The sequence below is a fragment of the Taurulus bubalis genome (genome assembly GCF_910589615.1).
Source record: "Taurulus bubalis genome assembly, chromosome: 12".
NCBI classification, from domain to species: Eukaryota; Metazoa; Chordata; class Actinopteri; order Perciformes; family Cottidae; genus Taurulus; species Taurulus bubalis.
The window spans coordinates 20080912-20102723 of NC_136600.1; the positions used below are offsets into that span (position 1 = coordinate 20080912).

The 21812-nt window shown below is 43.1% G+C and overlaps 1 protein-coding gene across 1 annotated transcript; it reads left to right on the top strand.

Annotated features, from left to right (window-relative positions):
- On the top strand, window positions 1–21812 carry nkd2b (NKD inhibitor of WNT signaling pathway 2b). The gene is made up of 10 exons (XM_079227255.1): window positions 1–75; window positions 183–209; window positions 326–417; window positions 17823–17883; window positions 18318–18445; window positions 19663–19758; window positions 19843–19984; window positions 20208–20265; window positions 20384–20508; window positions 20657–21812. Exons 1-10 carry the CDS (start codon window positions 51–53, stop codon window positions 21277–21279), a joined length of 1377 nt encoding a protein of 458 aa, XP_079083381.1. The 5' UTR covers window positions 1–50; the 3' UTR covers window positions 21280–21812.

Below are 21812 nucleotides of genomic sequence, written 5' to 3' on the forward strand. Positions count from 1 at the left end.
TCCGATATCGGAGTACGTTTATTGATCCAGGGAAGAAGAGGGACTTGAGAATGGGGAAACATCAGTCAAAGCATGGTAAGAAATATTGACGTTTTTCATTTAAAATATATATAAATATTTCGATTTAAGTCTCACAAACTAACGATTATCTGTTTTGCATCCCTCTTTCTGTTGATCTGAAGCGTGCAAGCGCAGAGAAAACCCTGAAGGTGAGGAAGGATTGATTATTTTGTATAGTGAAGGTTTATAAATGATGGTGATCACATGAAGTAGGTTGAGTTTGAGATGTATTCCCGCTGATCGTTGTACTTTCTTCATGTTCCAGGAGACAGTTTTGTTGTGAACGCCTTCCTCCGGAGAGGGATGGAGGAATGTGAGCGGTACAGCGCGACGGACCACAAGCTGAAGAACATGCAGGTATCAGGCACCTTTCCCTCTTCTTTTTATCAGGAGACATAATTGAATAATTCAATTAAAAGTCTGTAAGGCTATTATGTTTCCCCTTTAATGACTAGAGACTGTGTGGAAATAAGTTTGAACACTGCCTGAGCATTTCCAAGTCAAACTAAAAGTTAGCATCCATTAAAAATGAGAAAAAAAGAACTCTCAAATATAGGATTATTTAATCCTGTTCTGTTTAAATGGTGCTTTATACTTTCAGAAATAAATATATTGTTATTGTTATGCATGTGCAACGTTCATGTTTTTCATGAACAAAATTAATTATACAGGTGTGTGTATGTGTGTATGTGTGTATTTGCTGATGGGATGGGCCTGTCAAGCACTTCAAAGATGTCTGGTTGAATCTGTTACATTCCCTCTTCTTAAAGAGGAGCTGAGAACTTGAGGGAAAGGCAAATTGTATTCATAAGCATGTGTGAAGACACGCTGAAGTTGTAGGTTGTCATGTCCGGCTCCGGCACAACACCGTACAGCGTCTTCCCCTGTGCAAGCATCCATGGACAGGGTTATGACGGCCATGAGCCATGTGTGTTAAGCGGCTTGGCACACACACTTACACACACTGGAGACTGGGTGGAAAGGTAGTCGTTTCTCAGACTGAGGGATATATAGCGTTTGCTCTTGCGGCTGCTGGCATCATGACTCAGGGTTGTGTCTTTTTCCTCAATGCCTCCCATTCTAGTGCGGCTCCCAGTGGGCAGCCCTCTGTGGCATAACATTACATCACTTCAATTAGTGTGTCGTTTTGAGGGGCACAAGAGTCTCGAGCGCTCAGACAGAAAGTGCGAGAAGTTCACACAGAGGTACTGTCAATCTGTGAGGTTGTAATAGTGGAAGAGTTATGGATTATATCACGCTATAAACCGCCCACTCATGGCAAATTAATAGAGAACTTACTCTGCTTCAGAGGAGTCTTGAGTTCACACTCCCCTCAAGGAAAACCACCAAAGGCATTCGCTTAGCACTTATTAGTAGGTTGATCCCACCCTCATTTCCATCAAAGTCAGGACTCTGATTTATTTAGTTTCATTACATTCGAGGCTCATAACCAGAACTGGATAACCAACCTATTACTTTTCTTGCTTTCTTTGAGACTAATTTAGAAACAAACCACAATGCAGTCACGTCTGTTAGGGCTTATACTGGCCCTGATATGTAGTCATGGTTTCAGTAAATAGCAAGTAATGCTTTTTTTTGAGGCCGATAACATGATAATTATCATTCTGGCCTACAGACATGTTTTCTATTTATTTATAAATGTTAGACATCACAAGTAAAAACCGAAAATAAAAATTATTTCATTGTTTTTTTGTATTGGAGAAACAAATGTAGGTTTAACATGTTATTTTAGGCCAAGTAAAAATTCTACATCACTTTTTATTGATGTTTCAAGCAGTGATAATGTGCTGCTTGTAAACCCAAAGCATGATGCAAAGTATAGCTGAAACAATTAGATAAAATAAGTTAATCCTTTATTAGTCCAACAGTGGGGGAATTTTCTATTAGTCAATTCATTGAATAGTGTATTGACAGAAAACTCCCTCTATGACAAATCATTTAATAATTGATTTGAAGAAGTACTTCATATAGTGACAGCTTCTCAATCACATGACATTTTTTCTGGTTTTGGACAAAACAAGCAATTTGAAAACGTCACTTTGGGCTTTGGGAAATTATAATGACAATTTTTCATAATTTTCTGACATTTTATTGACCAAACAACAATTGATTCATGTAAAATAGTTTGCAGATCAACCAACAACGAAAATATTGGAGCAGCTCTGATGCAAGGTATGAAATGCCAAATGATCCAGTAGCATGAATGAAATTGATACTATGACGACGCATTGGATTTATGTTCACTATTGTATCACAGGGGCAATATGTGACTGCCTGCTCGTATGCAGGGACAGCTCTATTCATGGTGTTTGAATTGAGCCTGTGTCGATGTTAATGTAAAGATAGATGATGTCCTCAGGGATGCCTCTCATGGTGTATAGTTTCCCAGCGAACAGACTGACTTTCAACACATTTATCTCTGCTGTATAGGACGATGCACCATTTCCTCTTTTGATCCCACATGCCTTTAATTAATTCTTCACCAGGATTGGATTACATTGTCACACATCCAGATGTAATTATTGGATTATGAGTTGTTAGATGTCTGAGGTTTAGACCATGATTAAACAAGTCCAAGTCGAATAGAAAATAGCAATAATATATATATATACAAATATATATATATATATATATATATATATATATATATATATATATATATATATATTATTATTGCTGTTTTCTATGTGGTGTTTTTAATGTATTTGATGTTTTTACATGGATCTCAGTCACATTTCATCCCACAGAGTATTTTGGCATCTAGCTCACACCAGACAGTAGTTACAGCACTTAGTCCTGGTTGATGAGCAGCAGGGACAGTTCAAATTGCTTATGATTTTGTACAGGAGAAGATTGGCCGAACACACTGTTTAGCTCTGACCATCCCCCTCCTCATTGTCAAATGGGGGAGTAGGATTCCTGAGCTGTCTGGCTGCGACTTCAAAGCGCAGAGCTGGGAGTTATAAAAGGGCTCTGATATCAGTGGAGCCTCCGAACCCTCACCCCTCTATCCCCCTGCCCTGTCCTGGGGGATGGGCTGAGGGATGGAGTGTAACCAGGCGGGGGAAAAGCAAGCGCTACGATAGCCAGTGCCCAACATCAGTTTGTGTAAACCTGTGACTCTCCTCAGTAACGCAGTCCTTTCTATTCAACGAATTGTGAATGCTTTGTCGCACTTTAACAAGATTTAACAAAAGATCAAAGGATGCAAGGGCCTGTTTAAATATTGATATTGCCGCAAACCATGATTCAAGATTGCAGCTGGCGGGTTGCCCTCAGTATGTAACCCTATAGCCTCCTTAAAGAATGACATTAGTGGACAAAGGGAGTGTGATTCAGCAGGATGACTTGGCTCATCCAGGCTACAGACATCACATCACGATTTTGACACCTCTTTGCAGGTGCTCAAGATTTACAAGTCTTACCTGTTCAAACACCTGGTGTAATGTAGATATAATATAACAGGTGAGATCAGAAGAGGTTGTGCAAGGTATAATCGCCCGCCCCACCCTAAAAAAAACAAGTCTAGTCTGTGTTTATCGAAAATGTAATGTGCAGAAAACTCCTTCCCTGTACTTATCCAAACCTGCGTTCGTTAGTGGAAGAGTTCCGTGAAGGATCACTGTGTTTCACCTCTGGAAACATCAACACATCAACAGCCCAGACCCTCACATACACAACCACAGTGCTTCATTTTGGAGCTTCAAGCAGACAAGCTTGAATGCCCAAATAATGACAGGCTAATTCAGCCTTTCAGCACCATCTTTTGTCTCAGAACTCCCCACAGACTTGGCCCGTGTGTCAACATTTTAAATTCCACAACAAAGACCTTTATTATTCCACTTTGAAAGGTTAATAATATCACACTTGAAGTTAAAAGGGCTTGGTTAGGGATTCGGTTGGATGTAATGATGTGCCAAAAGCTCCAGGACGCACATTTATTTGGACTTGTGGAGAATTACATAGCACTCACCTCTCAATAATACATTTTGTTTAGGGGCAGAGTTTCCATGCAGCTCACTCGACTAATTGTAAACTAGTGTTTTTTTTTAACATTAATTTGGAATCTGTGAATAAGACTTTCCCCTTATATAAATATTCCTCATTTGGTGATCCTGCTCAAAACGGATGTTATGTTTGGACAGTTTTGCCGCTGGCATTTGGGTATATCTTTTAGTCACCATGTTCATTTTGAGTTAGCAGTATTTGATTTGGATCTGAGGCTGGGATATCTGTGTAAATCTTAAGGCTGTGGCCCTGAATGACGATATATTTTTCAATTTTAAACTTGAGGTCAACTCCTTTTTTGCTTTTGAGTTGCTTGCACTGGATACAATCATGTACCTCCTGAAGTCTTTGAGAGCTTGAAAACTTCCCTCAAGAAATATTCTCGCCAGCAACATCTCGTGACTTTTCCCTTCCGCCTCTCTTATACAAACACAAACGATAAAAAAAGCCTGTCCCTGATGCAACACCACCAGGGAGCAATACATGGTGGAGAGGAGACAAAAAGGTGTGCTCAAATATGTACTGCTTTTGAAGGGACTTGAAGGCATTTGGAGAGTTTGTTTTTTTCCAACCCTTCTTTTTTTGGGGGGGGAAATTGGCTTCACAAGAAGCGAGCTGTGAGCCTTCATCTCTGAATGAAAAGCATGTGGCTGGCATCCAGAACAGCGGGGTCTTTCAGCACAGCCCCAGCAGACATCTGTTCCTGGTTTGTACAGCAAAATCCTGGAGCAGGGAGAGGGGCTGTGGTGGGAAGGGGGAGGTAGAGGGTGGCGGGGAAAAGGAAAAGAGGAGGAGGAGGAGTGGGGGGTTTAAGGGTGTGTTTTTTTTCTTCATTGGGGAGATATTTAAGGGGGTTTAAAGGTAGAGGGGGAAGGGTAGTAATGGAGAGTCTCATCCGCCTGGTCCACTGCATTGTATGGGGGTCAGGAGCTGATCGTTGACCTCACTTTGCCAAATCACACCGCTTTTTTTTTCTATGTTGGTTGCCATTCGTCCAGAACAAACATTCACCTCTCTGTCAGTGTAAACATCATCACCTGGCCGGCTCAGACACTCGTCACAAGTGTGAGAAGCTTGTTTTAGCCATTCTTTCGTGTTGGAGTGTTTAAGTGCGTTTCACCACATGGCTTCGCCTGTGAGTCAGAGGTTGAGTCCCTCTCTCCCCCTCTGTCCGTGTGTTTGTGAGTGAATGACTGAGTGAGAGGCAAACAGTGGTTTGTGCGGCTTGTGCCTAATGGAGAAAGACATTACAAAAAACGGCAGGAAGATTAAATGTTTATTTTTCTGAGGATATTTATACGGTCTGAAGTACTTTGAAGCAGTTTGCTCACTTTCACCCTAAATCCTCTGTGACCTGCACTCGTGGAGGGAGCAGGCCTCTCTCTGGCCATCAGGAGGAATCAAAGAGCCATCACACATTGGTTCACAAGTCTTCAGCACAAACTAGGGTCGGATTTATCTGTGTCAGGTACAAAATTAGCTATTGACCCTCCCATCCCTTTGGTTTAAATTTAAATATATGACGTTAAAGTCAGCTGCTTAGCTTAGCACAAAGACAGGAAACGGGGGGAAACAGCTAGCCTGACTTTCCAAAGAAAATCTACAAATCTCCTACAAGCACCTAGGTGCTTTCAGTCAGTGAGCGGCTGCCACTGTTTGATGCAACGCAACATCATGTGGCAAAGCGCTGAGTTGGCCAATCACATACACACACAATTAAATTTCTGGTGGATTACTTTGTAACTTGAACACTGTATTTCTGCAGTTTGCCTCTGGCAGAGTATCATAAAGCGTGCAGGGATATGGTGAATGAAAAGCAGCTACTGGTTTCATGTCGGACCAGTACCTGAAACAACACGTCCCCCTGAATGCATCTATAGGTCATTATTCAACATCTTGTTATCTTGTTTGTTTAAGAAGTCACTGTTCCTTTTCCAAAAATAGTCCCATATAAACCAGATAAACCAGATATGACGCGTTACTTCGTGAGCTTTAGAGGTGCTGGTACACAGATTTTTTGTATTGTTGAACAGAGCCAGGCTAGATGTTTTCCCCTGTTTAAAATTGTTGTGCTAAGCTACAGTAAGCTAACCTTCTCCTGACTGTAGCTTCATATTTACTGTTCACTGAATAGACATGACAGTGGCATCAGTCAATAGTATAAGCATGTCCTAATGCCTATTCTTTGCCAAGGTTATTATGAAAAATAGCGATATCAAAATAGATATAACGCATCCACATGTCATCCACGTATTGATAATTATTTGAATTTCTCTTACAGCTCAAAAGAATAGTGTATATTTAGACAAGAGAGATGACAGTCGCTTCTTTCATTAATGGAGCTCTATCTGCAGACATATGGAATGAAGCTCTGTAGCCGTTCGAGCTATCTCAGCGCCATCAGCGCCGCTTTGAAGTCACTTCTTGTCCCTGCTTTTCATGATATTTATGAGATATCTGATTGAGTGCTTCAGAGAGATCAGTGTAGCTTTACAGGACCGGATTACAGTGAATAGCTCAACTTCCTGATTGGAGCCCATCCCAGGTTTTCAGTGACACTACATGACCCAGACGTGCATGGTCAGTGATGACAGCAGGGAGACCTCACTTCCCCTTCATGGTGAGTGTGCTGGTGGCTGTTTGGGGCAGCCCCGCCTAGGGTTACACTGCTCTGTGTCTTTGCTCTCGATCGCTGCCTGCCAGGGGAAAGAAAATACCTGAAGCTGGAGCCCAGTGCTTAGCGCTGACAATTTTGGCAAAGGATGCTGGATCCAAGTCTGTGTTTGATCTTATGCTTCTCCCAGCCAAGTAAAACACCGGGAGACTCAAAGGTTATTACATTTTAGTGTGTAAGGTATGTTTCCACATAAACCCCTGTTCCCCCTTAGAAAGCTTTAGCTCTTTTCCAAGTGGACTTCATTTCGCAAGCCTCAGAGCAGCCAGGGGAATATCATATTTTTTCAGTTATGGTTGTTGGTGGTGTTATTCAATGCGGTCATTATAGCCATTGTTAATTGATTGCATTGTTGAAATGACATCTTCAGTGAGCATAGTGCCCGTGTGGAGCTCAGGGAGGAGACATAAAGCTTCAAATATCTTCAGAAGAGGCAAAGCAGATCTATGTTTGTTCAATATTTTGTTGCTTTAAATATTTTCAGATTGAAAGGGAGACGGAGGAATTAACTTGTTTGTTTAAAGAGGACGGGAGATTCCTCTTTTGGACACAAGTTTGTTTTCCTACGAAATTCAGCCAATGGAAACTTGAGATTGCCTCCACAAAGGTCAGATACTGACCTGACATATATTTCACAATGCAAGCACAGGGAAACGGAATAGCAGTGTGCAGCACAATGCACTGATTGATATGAGTAACTTAGAAGATACATCTTTAGCATGAATACTTTAAATGTTATGGTTTGCGCTAGAAAAAAAATGCTGCCAGAAGAAATATAATCTCTAAAATGAGTGTGAAATTAATTTGAACCTTTATGTTTTGAGCTACTCATCAATAGTCCTCATATAGTGATGGGCCATTTAGCCATTTGGCGGATTACGTTCGCTTTCTGTATTGTTAATGTACAAAATGCTTTCAGAGTCAGCCCAGAATGCTTCGAAACCTCATTCTTGCTCCACATTCCTGAACCTGACGCCCTGCTAGGTTTGAGACTGGAGAGTGAAACACCACACACCACAAATCCTGGCTTCCTCTATGCTGAAAAAACAAAGTGGGCACTCCTGACCACTGTTGGCATTGTTTTCATTGTTGTGTGATGCACTGTTTGCCTTTCAAGGTGTTTTGTATTTGGGTGTATACTATAAGGTTGTCACGCTCATAGTATTCACCCCAGGGGTCCCTCGTGAGATTTAGGAGTATTGCCATGATTTTGAGTGTTCATTCCATACAAGGAGTCAATACCTTCAGTTTATTTGATGTTCAAGAACCTTGAAAAATAAATGGAATTTTTAACAGAACTGTGTTCAGATTTTACACAACATCCATCTTCCTGTCTTCCAGTTTGAAATACAGAATACCATAGCACAAGATGTATCAACCAAAACACCCAAAACCCAGCCCCCTTAGGAGTTAGGCATCTTTCTCTCTGCTCGAGCTCAGCCTCCCCCTCTTTGGGACCCCGAGCCTGCACATGTGTAGGTATCGCTATTACTCAGCTCATAAAACGCCACAGTCCCATCTGAAAGTGGTTAGCTGTTGAAACACACTAGCAGCTTCAAAGCTTGTATCCAGGCTGTGCAGACAGCACAGGCCTGGCCTTACTTCTGCACATCACATTCCTCTCCAATGGGGAATGGCTGCAAAACCTGTTCCCATCATCAAAACCCTCAATGGGTCTCCATTAAAAGGAAGTGGTTTATGTTTGTCACGGGTGGTCATTTTTCAGGGGAATTTAAATCGGGAAAGAATGACTGCGGAATGATTTTACTCTTCTGCTCTGGTGTATTTATGTATCGAAACACCTTTTGTACTTTTTCTATATGTGACAAGAAGGGAGGGAGAGGATGAAACAGTGCTGAAAGAGGCCACTGTTCTCATTTCCTCTGAAGGCCGCTTTCTTTTCTTCCCCCACCCATTTCTTTCCTAAGCCCCGTCCACTTCAAAAGCTGACCTGGCCCTGTGTGTGCCGTGTAACTTGTTTACCTAAAGGCTCATTTCAAATAAACAGCAGTTCTCCTTGAGATGCCTGCCCCCTCACTGAGAGCCTTTCAGAGACACCATCTGCTTGTAGACTGAGAAAACACACTCTTCTAAACAGGGTTTTTATTTCATTATATTGCTGCTGAGTGACTTTTGTAGCATGTGTCTTTATAAAAAGCTAATACCCAAATGTTAAAATCTCAACAATTCAGAAAGAAATCCGTTGGCTCATAGAATATCTGTTTTTAAAAGTTTGTGTTACAAACAGTAACTGTTTTCTGGCAGTATATTTGCCTATAGATGAATACAGAAAAGTGATCAGGTATAGCAGCTCTGCAAGGTATTTTTAAATAACCAGCACCTACTTCTTCGTGTTGATAGGGGCTGACTGATCCTATCACTTAAAGAATGCCAGTGTATCAGAATATCTGAACTTTTACCCCCAGTGTCATGTGCTCAGCTTTGAGAACTGCTCTATCCTGGCAGCACCTCATAGCTTTCAAGGTGTTATTGCACTGTTATTGTAATCAGCACCTTTGGCTTTTTGAAGCATAATTTGTCTTTCAAGAACTTTTATCAAACAATAAGTGTCACACTTAGTGCTTTTAAGTGGACTGCCTCCAGACGTGCTGTGTGACAGAGAACCAGACTCCATCAGACGTGTAGCTTTATACCGAGATAAGATAAGAATATACAAGCAACCGTGCTAGGCTAACTTAGCTCATGTTTAAGTGCTCTTTCATATTGCCTCACGGCCCTGGTTTCCAGTAATTATGGCTGTGAAAGCAGCAGCTCTCTGTGCGCTTTGCTGAGCTGCCCTCTGCACCATAGCCTTTTGATCTCTGCTTGTGCCATGGATGAATTACGTTCCAGAATTTCACACTGGGGAACTGTGCTTCAGACACACACAGCTAGTCTGTCAGGTCACTAAAGTGCACACATGGCAGCTTCAGTCCAAAAGCAAGAAGCACAGATGTTGCAGTCTCGCCGACTGCAGCCTCAAAATCTCCACTTGGCATATTTCTGTGATGTGTCACAAATGAAAATTATAATTCATGGTTTGCACCACGAGGCTTTAACATTCTTGTCTTGTAGCTACGTTTAAAAAAAGTAATTCATCGTATGCAGACCCTCATATACTTTTTAGTTTTTGGACCAGTCGTTTTCTTTGAGAATAATTCAACAGATATATGAATGAGCTTTGCATGATTTTGGTGCATCAGTAATTGGCCCATGTGCTACTTTTTTTTCTTCATCTGTTCATCTACAGCTTTCAACTTTGTCCCCTCTTTTCATGGGAAGTTGCATCTCATATGCCAAAACATTACAGCCTTTGGTCCTTTGGCTATTTTACATGTCCAGGCTTCCTTCACATCATCTAAATAGCGTGGAGTCTCCACTGCTTCCTGCACCCAGCAGGTGTGTATTTTTAGGACCCCTCAGAAAAACACTTGGTGTTAACCCAGGGATGACCCCCCCGTCCCCCCCGTCCAGTTCCAGGACTGTAAGGAACTTCACAACTTGGAATTAAGACGGGTCTTGCAGTGTCAAGAATTCTTGAGACTGGCAATCCCTACCGACTGGAGGGGACAGTCAGAGAGAGAGTTACACAACAACACAGAGGGTGACAGGTGATAAAAGAGGTGAAGCCACTTTGAATATGCAGATTCAAGATATTTAGTGTAAAAAAACAAACAGACAAAACAAAGCCAAGAGTCTTAAATATTTTATAGGAAGGAACCGTACCAATTATGCAAACAAGCAGTGTCTCCTGGGACTCGAGGTTTGGCAAGTGTCATTGAGAATCGCAGATGAGTTATTATGGGCTCTATGGTGCATGTGTGCTTGCCTGCTACCTTGGTTATTTGTTGCATCCTACTGCACTGAACTGTATTTTGGCAGTCTGTGACCGGTAAGCCTAATTCTCCCTGAGGGCTGAATGCAATAATAGTACCGCGCAACAACCGCCCGTCTTTGTTTGCCCAGTATGCCTCACAGACGGATGTGTTGAGAGTTCATGCTACATTACCAGCTGATTGGTCACGGCTGCAAAAACATCCTCTTATCGTAGTCAGTCATATGGATCTTTACTTCTCTGTGTAAGCTACCCATAGGGAGCCGTAACTAGTGGACGGTAGAGCTGTGGATTTGACCCCGAACCTGTTGTTATCCTGCTGGAAGACGTGTTCAGGAAACCAGCAGGCGGCTCATCCACCAGCCCACAAGGCCTTGACAGCAGGAGTCCAGCAGGACGGAGCAGCCCAAAAAGTCATTGTGGATTAGATTGAAAGTAAAAAATAGAACAACATATAGAACAACTTATATGTTGTATATATGTTGTTCTATATGTTGTTCTATTTTTAACTTTGAACAGTTTTTGCACTATCCACTTTATGTCAGACAGAAGAGAAACACAATTTCAGATCTTCTGTATGTTTGCACAAATAGAAGAAGTGACAAATAAAACTGACTTTGACAGCATCTTTCAGGTGTGTACTCCAATGGGTATACGGAAAGCTCAAAGAAACTCAACTCACTGAAATACATTTTTTTCTTTTGATGAATAAATATGTCCACATATTATGTTCAGGAGGGAAATAAACTGCCAACAATTATACATTATAGTGGCTCTGATCTTCAGTCATTTTAGTGTTTAAGCAACACATTAACCTGAGCCAGCTGTCCCAATGTGTTGCAATTGAGAGTGAGTGAAAGCTAGTTAGCAAGGGAGCAGATATGTTGAAATGGGCACCTACACACTGACAATTTGTGTATTCTAACAATAGCCATTGACCAGCCAGTTTATAATCCAGCCATACGAATATATTTGTAACATGTCGGGTGGTGTTGTTGAAGAGCTACTTGAGCTCATGTAGGGGCTGTGGGGGTACATCAGACAAAAAGCGGTTGGCAGCCACTCCACAACAAGCTAGGACCATGTTACTGCTCCTCCACTGTGGCGTGCAGCTGTCCATCCCCAACATGGTTTGTTTACATTTCTCAGTCACCCACAGGAGCCCTGTAATGCCTGTAGTTTCACCGGCCTCCAACCACAGAGCCTCGCCCCTATGAACTGCCAGGCCTGGTTTTCAAAGCTGCGACACAAATCCCTTGTAGCTTAACAAAAAGGAGCAGTGAAAACAGTGGTGTTGGTGGTTATTTCACAGGTGAGAGCAATTATAACTGACATTTCTATACTAGACAGACAGCTGGGAACCTGATACTAACTACACAAGAAGCGTTCTTTACAGGTGAGAGTGATTGTGTCAACATGGTTTTCAGCTAGCAGAAGCAGACAAGACGGACAAGTTTTGAAGAGTTGATCTACACTAAACCCCTGATTACATGAGGTCATTGCAGCTGATCGGTTTCAAACCCTGCTCAGCTGGACACTTGTGGAGAGAACCTAACTGTGAGAGGTGGAGTTGCTTTGGACAGTAATGGGATTGGCGTTGCAGCCACCTCACCCACAACCTGGCATTCTTAGATCCACTGTGTTGTTTAAAGGGTCTGAGGAATGTGGAACAAATCCCCTCAGCTTTATCGGCCTGGGCGCGCTCCCCATTGGCCGGGCTTAAGAGCCAGGGGCCTGCGCGGGAGCTTACAGAATTTCACATGGAGGCCAGAAACAGAGGAACATCCTGTTTGAGTCTAACCGCCTGTCCCACACTGGCTTTGATATGCCGTTTCCTTGTGCACTCGCTATCCTGTCTAGTTTCTGTGTACTTTTTTTTTAACGTCTTGTGCTGCAGTATTTAGTTCATTTTAAACCTGAAATGATTAAAAACTTGATAAAGAATTTGGTTGGAATATTTAAAGACGTCACCTTGGACACTTTCCTGATTTCATAGATGTTTACTTTATTAATTAACAATAATGTGAGTCAGTAGTTGCAGTTTATTTGCAATTATTTAACATAGTAAGTTACGTTTTAATTCTTTATACCTACACAGTATGCCTTATCACAAGACACGTGGACTTTCTACAAACTTGAGTTGAAACTTTGAACTTTGAAGTGTGGCGTTTGTACATAAAATCCCAGAACAAAATAAAGTATAAAGACATACAGCTTTAGTTCTGAGTGTTAAAAGAACCCATTTTACTAAACTTTTGTCGAAGTAGATTGTTAAACGTGTGAGTGCATATAACACATGGCATTGATCATATATAAATTCACTCAGAGACTATTGCATTACACCACCAAGCCCTGTTACCTCTGAATTAAAGCAACATGCTCTCTGTGGTGCAGTCATTATGTGTGTGGCACCGCATTTTAAACTTTACTTCAGTGTTTTGTGTTTCAAATAAAGTGAACTATGACAGCCACTTTGTGTTTTTCTCTTTCCAGGAACTGATCAAATAGTTTTATGATCCACTGCCTCTACTTAATTTCATACATTTGCCTAACCCAGATTCACGAGTGTGATTACAGTCACTGGTATGAAGCACATGGTTTCCAAGCCCCTCCAGTAGCTGCTTGTGTGACAGCTGAGAGGAGGACACTCCATTACATCAGACTCCTATCAAAGCCCACTTTAATGAAGGTGAGCTGATTACAGCATCGATGACAGATGCAGAGTGGTCAGCCAGCGATGCTAATCTTTGTTTTTGCCATATAGCAGGTCACAATCAAAGTGAGAGAAAGATCAGTGAGAGGATGAGGAGGAGACTGGATGGGCGTGCAGATTTTTAGGAGATAGTCTGTCCTGACTGAATACGAGCGGGTGACTTTCAGTGGTTTACGTGCTGCTCTTACATAGACAGGCATGCTCATCTCTCCCCACAGCTGTTGTTATACTAGGAACGAAGAGGCTTCGCCCCAGTGATTCATGTCCTGCCAAGGGAGAGGTTTTTGCCTCCTGTTTGACCTCAGAGAGAGTCCTGCTACCCTGGAAGGGCCATATCTGGGCCATCTTGGCCACATGGGTCCAGTCCAGATGACAGGATGGCATTTTGCTCTGATCTCATTGCCATTCATAGAAAGACATGTCAGGGCACATACATAGATAAAATACCTCAATTAATGTACAAAGGCACATTTTAGCTGTCATGTAATGGCAGGGATTAATACGGTAAGGCTGAGGCTAAACTTGAAAACAACTCTTTTTTTAAGGGTCCTTGGCTCCGTCATGATAACGGTGCACGGTTAGAAACTGAAAAATAAAGATGTGCTTTTAGCTTGTGCTTATATTGTGATGGACATTATTTGGCAGGCTAGCTCAAACCCAGCAGCATATGCAATGCTGTTTGTTTTTATATTTCTGCTCAGTACAGGCTGAGGCCAATCTGCTCTGTTGACTCTGAGCACCATAATTACCCTGCCTGGGACTGAAAGCTGACGCCTGATGAACCAGAGGGAGAGAGAGCTTTCTGTGCAGCCGTCAAGAAACCAACATATTGTTCTTTTACTGTCTTGCAAGAGAAGAGACAGAATTTGTGCAACTGGCCTTCATCTCTCTTCGGCTCTCCGTATTTTCAGCCCCCCCCCCCCTCCACCCTCATCTCCCTCTCCTCTACTTTGGCTTTCCTCAGTGTAACAGCTCACATCTGGTTTTGAGTCAAGGCCAGGTTGGTTTCTTCTGGAATGGAGAGCTTTTATTTCTCAATGGCCCCACTCCCTCTCCAGTTTCATTCTGCGGTGAAGAGTATGCAGTTTGTTTACGAAGTGGTGTTCCTTTCTTTATATTGATTCTACTCAATCCTCATCACTGGAGAACCCCATATTCATCTCCTATTAATGATCAGTGGGAGCGGGAATGTTGGTCGGCTGGTGGTCGTCAAGGCTTTAGTGTGGCGCCCTTCTTAGTGTCAGCTCCAGGTGAACATCCTGGAGAACTCCCACTGTTCGCTGCAAAGTATTTGTCTCCTAAGACACTCAAGAACATAACTGAGATTGTTGGTGTGCTTTGAACAAAGAACTGCACAGACACAAACACAGAATACAATGTATTGTAAAAGTTGTTTTAAAATGAATTACACTTATGCAATATAAAAGTAAACTGCCTGAAGTATTTTAGAAAACCACATTGCCTAAAATTATACATGGGAGCATCCAGCCAGTATTCTGTGTTTGTATTTTTTTCCAGCATATGTATGTACTACATCTGATCACATTGCTGTATTTCATACCCAGAGGCCAGAAGAACTGCGTAAACAATCTTCCCGTTAGCCTCCCTTGTTTTTGTAGATGTGATTTTCAAAATCAGTTTTGCATTGTATGGTTTGAAGAATAGACTAAAAGAAGTGTGTGTGTGTACTTATATTTAGGGGGTGAGCTAGAAGAGGGGGATGCGAGAACAAAGATGTGCAGTGTTTTCCAGCGGGAGGATGGGTGGTGAACAGGCAGGCAGAGAGAGAGAGAAGACTGCTGGGGGATGTCTGATGTCACCTGGTAGGGAGCTATGAAAGCTTCCCCTGGTTACCCTATCCCACATAAAAGTCTGGCAGTAGGCTGAGGCTTTAGGGAAGCTTGGCAGAACTGCTGCATTAAACAGGAACAAACATCACACACCTCGCTGTCTGTCTCTTATGTCCAGGCGTCTGGGAGACAGAACCTGTCTACATGGAAGAACACTGTCAGTGCATATTTTCAATGCATTTTTTCTCTCCTCAAGACAACAGATCTAATACCTTATCATCTTCTTGTCATTCTCGTCGAAGCATCCGTCCCACACATGCAGTTTTCCATCTGTTTTCCCCATACCTAATATCACACACAGTGTATGGGCTTCAGGTGTACGCCACTGGTGGAAAACCAGCAATACTTTGCACCAAAATGCTAGCACGTTTGCGTAGCTTACAGAGCAGTTTGGGATCTGATAGTGAAAGAATGAGCGCAGCCAGATGCCAGAAAGCAGTTAATTACACATGTGGTGGGCAGATTTGAGCCCGACACCGTGGGCGATGTGGAAGGAGATGCCATGTGTTTAGACGTTAAACTGCAGACTGCGGTCAGACCCAGCCTGCTCTCTCATTAGCTCCCCCGATGGATGTAATGAGCATGGAGGTGGTGGTGGAGGTGAGGGGGAGCCATGTGTTCAACACAAGCCCTGCTGGTCCCCTCCTTTTGCACGCAGCAAGACGTCTCCTGATATCAGAATTTTAATTAGAGACGAGATTCACTTTTGGCAGCTGGTAGATTGATTTGTTTCATTGCATTTAACGCTGAATCCTGTCTTTAATTTAGAGGTGCTCATACCTTGCTCTGTATCCTCATGGGAACAAGGATACGGGGAATCAATGGTTGTCTTTGATGTTCCTCTGAGCTGCAGAACAGTGTGTCTGTGTGAACTCCGTCTTCCTTATGTACTGCCCTTCATTAAGGGACTACCCTACAAAGAGGGGAGATAAAAGCATCCAGTGTAAGGAAACAACAACTTGCTCTGCAGAAACCGCAAAGACGGAAACTGTGTGGGATTTTTCATCGGGATGCACATATGCTCGTCTGGTTCTGAGTGTGTATAGTTGTCTCCACTTTTCCCAGAAGCCTTCCAGAGTCTGTTGATTCCCAACTCCACCTCTCCCACTGAGCTCACTGGGTCTGGAGTAAGCAATAGATAGGCCATATTTCCCAATTTAACTAACCACATCCTCCTCTGCTTTACTATTATCTGCTTCTCTGCTCTCCCGTCTTTGTTCATCTTATCTTTCCTTCCCTCCTTTTCCCCTTTGTGCCCTCTTTCCTCTCCTCCTTTCTTTCCTCTTTATTCCTCCCGCTTATTTCCTGCCCCTCTCCCGTTTCTCCTCTCCTCCTCTCCCCAAGGCTCGACTCCCATTCTTTTTGCTGTTTTCTCTCAATGTCTCCGGTGGCCAATTTGCAGGGGGTGCCCGAGCCTTGACCCTGAGACTCAACCGGCTCCCCCCTTTCAGCGGTGAAGGTCAGGTCCAGATTACAGGCTGGAGGTATCATCCTCTGAAGTGAGGAATAATCACGGGCTCTGAGATTGTTAAATAGAGGCCCTGGCGCTGTCATTACTCTGAGCAAAAGGGGAAGGGGAAGGGGAAAGGGGGGCTCGTTCACCTAAACGCATGCAGATGTTCAGGCTCTCGCTTGAGCTTCGGTTCTGTTAAAGGTACATGGAGTTCTTTTGTTTTCTAGCATCTATCTGTTTTTTATTTGTCTCGTTTCACTGGGCCTCCTTGATTCAATCTGGTGGGGTTTTATTTCAAAGTGTGTGTGGAGCAGCTTCGAGGACTGAGATGACGTAAATAAGATGAATCATTTGTTTTTTAAATACTTGTGGTTTAGGGGCTCTGCTGCACTTAATTTTCATTGTTTCCACAATCCAGTGGTAATTAAAGAATGGCTGTGTGTACTGTGCGCACACATTAAGGCTCTTTTGCCTTTGCCTCGGTGCGCCTTTGCATTAAAACATGTGTGGGGTGGTTATGAATACATTGTGGGTCTGTTTTATGGAGGATATAGATTATTCACATGTGACAGCAGAGCGTTTTTCCCCTTACACCCCTTTGCTTTGCCTTTGTTTCATGGCTATGGAATTGTGTATTTAATCAGTCCCATCCTATCTGCATGGAAATTTCCATCTGGCCATTATTCTCCATTCAAAATAAATACGCACGTTACTGAGAGTTTATTGTGAGGTTTGTCTAGCATAAACCAAAGTTCTCACAGTCAAGTTTTGCAATGAGAAATACAACAAAACTTTTCCGTTAACTTCTTCCATCAATCTCTCCATGCTTTGATGTCAAGCAGGATGAGAATAAACAGGTTGGCTAAGAGAGAGAGCGCTCAGGCGATGAAGTGCATTATGGGTTTTTTGATGGATGAGAGGGGTCCAGCTGAAGGGTTTGGAGGAATCTTGAAAGCTTGGCTTTGGCCGCACTCGTCGTGTCCCAGACAGTGAAACACAATAAGCGTGCAGATGTTCAAAGTGTTTGGCCGCGCTGGAGCCTCCAGCCCCTCTCCTCTCATCTGAGTAGGAAATGCTTTAGCTGGAACTGTTTGTTTTCTCTGTGTCTGTGGTCTGAACTGTAGATTCACTTACATCTCTGCCCCCCCCCCTTTCCTCCCTCTCTCTCTCTCTCTCTCTCTCTCTCCTCATTTCTTTCCTTGTCCCAGGGGTTTCCAAACGGTGAGCTGAAGGAAAGACAATTCACAGATCAACACTGTCCCCTAGAGGGTAGGTTGAGAAGGATGTCTACTCACTCATTGATACGCTTTATGCTGAAGCCATACTTGAATATTTTATGCTGCAGAAAACAGATCTAACGTGGTATGATTGTATGTATCTGCAATTAGTATGTATGATTCCTTAAATAAAACATATCATAGTATGCATTTATTATTTCAAGATACTTTCATGTAGAAGTCCAATATTGAGATATTTGGTTTCATTTTTGTAGAGCCAGAGAACATATAATTTCATTTTGTGTTACTGACACAAAAGTATAACAAGGAATGCATGTGTTTGGTGAACATTCAACATATACAGTAAAGTGTATGATCTTGTGAGGGTTTGAGATTTTCTTTGAAAGTGAAGCGAATAAACTAGACAAAATGTTGCCCAATTTTTTACATGTGTCTAAACTTGAACGTGTCCTCCTGCGTTGACAGTGGTTCTTCCTCCAGAGAAGGCTGAGGGCTGTGAAAGCTACCTGCGGTATCTGCACTCAGAGGACGGAGTGCGGGAGATACTTCGAGATTCGACCAAAGCTCCCGGGAAAAAACGCATCAGTCTGGATGTAAGCAGTTATGTGATAGGATGTAATGTGCTAAAATCCCACGTTTAATATGAATATGCAACAAAGTGGTGGCACAGGGACTCATCTTGTAGCAAAAGGTTCTGAACCAGGCCTGTACTGCATGCTGGAAGGTGCATGTCCAGCCAATGTTATCAAAGTTGTTCCAAAAACACACAGCTCAGGTAGACTGGGACTCTAAATTGCTGATAATTATTAATGGGAGTCTGTGTTAAGCCTTTAGTGGTCTGAGGACCCGGATCAGAAAAAGGTCAAGAGAGCTGAGAGTTGCAATAGTTTTGTGTTCCAGTAAGTGAACATTATTTAAACTTATGTTATAAAATACATGCATGGTGGGTAACATCCTAGCTGCAGCTGTATGCCGTCATTCACCCTGTGCACAAAACATCTGCATGTTGACACTGCTCCAGACCATATCCTGATTGAATTTAGGGACCAATAAATAGAATAAATAGATTGCAGTGTTTAGACTTGCATGTTTTAAAGAACTGCTTAGATCTGCTCTTTGGTGATCCCTCCTGGTTATGTGAGCTGAGGAGATATTATAGAACCATAAAGGGCCGCTTCTCTCCCAGGGGACTCCTCCCGTGTAAGTGCACACTGCCTTTCACAAAGTGTCAGTTCTCCACCATGCCTGCAGCAGGGCCTATACTCCAGATGTTTATTTTTCCAATTATGGCCATGTTACTAGATACATCTGAATCAAAGTTACTGCCAAAAAGTTGTAACTGAGAAGAGAGGTTGCGCTCATTTTTCCTGAAAGAAAGTAGAAAGAAAAGGTCAGAGTGGTAGGGCCCACCATGCTGACTTTTTCCCCCACTCAAAGTAAAGGCAGCTGAGAAGTGATCTGTTTCCATGTTGAAAACACGACTTTCAGTTGGCCTCTGTTCTATTGCTTTACAGATGTGTTACTTTATTTGAATCGTCCAACACTTTCTTATGCACAGGATGGAAGTCTTCAAAAGTACTGCCTTTTGTTTACAGTGTATTATTGTGCAGAATGAAGTAAAACAACACAACACTTTAGAAAAATGTTCATGAATCACACTGAAGACAGCGCCTGTGACGATTCAATTGGACGTACTTTTCTGCAAACGCCATCTTTGACACTATTGCTTTGCTCATTATTTACAGAAATATGTGGATTGAAACCTCCAGCTGTTCATGTGTATCAAGTATGATCATGTTTCTCTCCACAGGACTTAGAGTGTGACGTTTCTGTGGAGGATGGCAACCGTCAGGAGTGGATCTTCACGCTTTATGACTTTGACAACAGTGGGAAAGTTACAAAAGATGTGCGTGTTTGTTACCTATCAGCTGTTTCTTGGTCAAAGGTAAGACTACAAACCGTACTAACAGCGTTTTATTTCTCACTATAGGACATGTCTAGTCTGATGCACACCATCTACGATGTGGTGGATGCCTCTGTGAATCACTCCTGCCATAATAAGAGCAAGACGCTACGTGTCAAGCTGACGGTCACTCCAGAGCCCAAATGCAACAGAAGAGAAACAGGAACAGGTACATGACAACAAAAGCAGCATCATACCGCAGACATTATCTATTATCCGAGTACGTTGTGAGCCAACTCTGCATTTACTGTATATTTTTAGAGTTTAGATGCAGTGATGTTTTTCTTGAACCATTGTCATCAGTCATCTGAAATGTCTGGGGGAAAAATGGGATGGGAAAAAAAAACCTGCGCACTTTTCGTAGTCTGAGTTTTTATATGTGACCTCTTCAGATCGCTGTCACCAAGAAGAGGGACGCTCAGCTGACAAGCGACTGTCCTCTTACGTCAGGTCCGTACTCTGCTTGAAGGCTGGAATGTATGTGTGCACTGTTGTAGTATTTTTCGTAGTTTATCCGTGTAGATAATCGACAGTCCTCTAATCAAGACAGTTTACTCATCTTTTGCAGCAAAGGCCAGAGCAATGAGGCGCCGGCCACAGAGGGTCAGCATTACTGTGTGGACGAGAACACAGAGAGGAGGAATCACTACCTGGACCTGGCTGGTATTGAGAACTATACCTCCAGATTTGAAGGTAACAGCCTACTTGTTGTTGTAGGCACAAAGTTGTATTATTATATTACAATGACAAGTTAAACGTTGCCGATGAGGAAGCTGAAGTGTAGCAGCAGTTCAGTGTTGTATATCATAATTGTATTAACCACTAATCCTGTGTCCTTCAGGAACCACCCCTGACTTCCCTCCACAGGAGGCTCATGTTCGAAGCTCCCAGAGCCAGAGTCGCTCACGCTCCCAAGAACCAGAAATCCAAGTGGTTCACCAGCGCCGCTCACAGGTCATCAGCGATAGTTACAACCCTACTGATTCTCGAAGCAAGGGCACACAGTTTGTCAAATCTCCCAAAGGAACCTACAAGGGAGGCGGAGGGAATAACGGGGTCAGCAAATCCACTAAATGTCACGGCCACCACCCTCCTCTGCAAAGCACACTGCACAGTGGCAGCGCAGCAGGGCACGGGGGTCACGGGGGTCACGGGGGTCAGGATGTGTACCACTTGCCACACCAAGCCCAATCCTCCGGCCACCACCAGCACCCTTTGCAATACAGCCATAGCAAACGCCTTAGGGCAAAAGCCAGAGAGGCCATGTCGCCATCCAAAACCCCGGTGTCCCCTCAGTCCCACCCCCAGCAACAGCCCTCTGTACTGCCAAGCCTGGAGAGAGAGAAGGTGTCTGGCCATCCTGGGAGCCCAGGGTTTGTGGTTCCTATGGTCCAGCGTCATGAGCACCACCACCACCACGAACACCACCACCACCACCACTACCACCATTACCATCAGACATGACCGCCTTTAGTGTGCAGTGACTGAAACTATGTTCAGGACCAACCACAACCAACCACACCAGTCTGAAGGACTTAACGTCATCCACGGGAGTGTCTCACGCTCTGTCCAGGATCTTTTTACTCTTCTCTCGCAAGCTATACAGATATATCCTGAGATTAGATGTTCTGGGGAACCGTGTACTGCGATGGCTGATGATATTGGACCAGTGGGATGTTTTTACTGAGGTTAATAATGTAATAACAGAAGACGTGTGGCACAGTTTTTGAAGTTTTCGTAGATGTTCTGCTGGGACTGCTGTGATCGTTGCCCATGTTCAGTAAGGGTACAGATGCCTGAAAGGAACAGATCAGAGGACCTTTGATGTGACATCCTTTCCCTCCTAATGCTGTGGGTTGAAGTCCCTGGAAGCTATATGTCAGAGTAGCTGTGTTGTTCTGTGTGAGACCTTTCCAAAACATGGATCTCAGGTGTAAAGGTGCTGCTGCTCTTGAGCTTTTCACAGAGGCTTTTTCCCTCAGAAGGCCTGTTGTGGA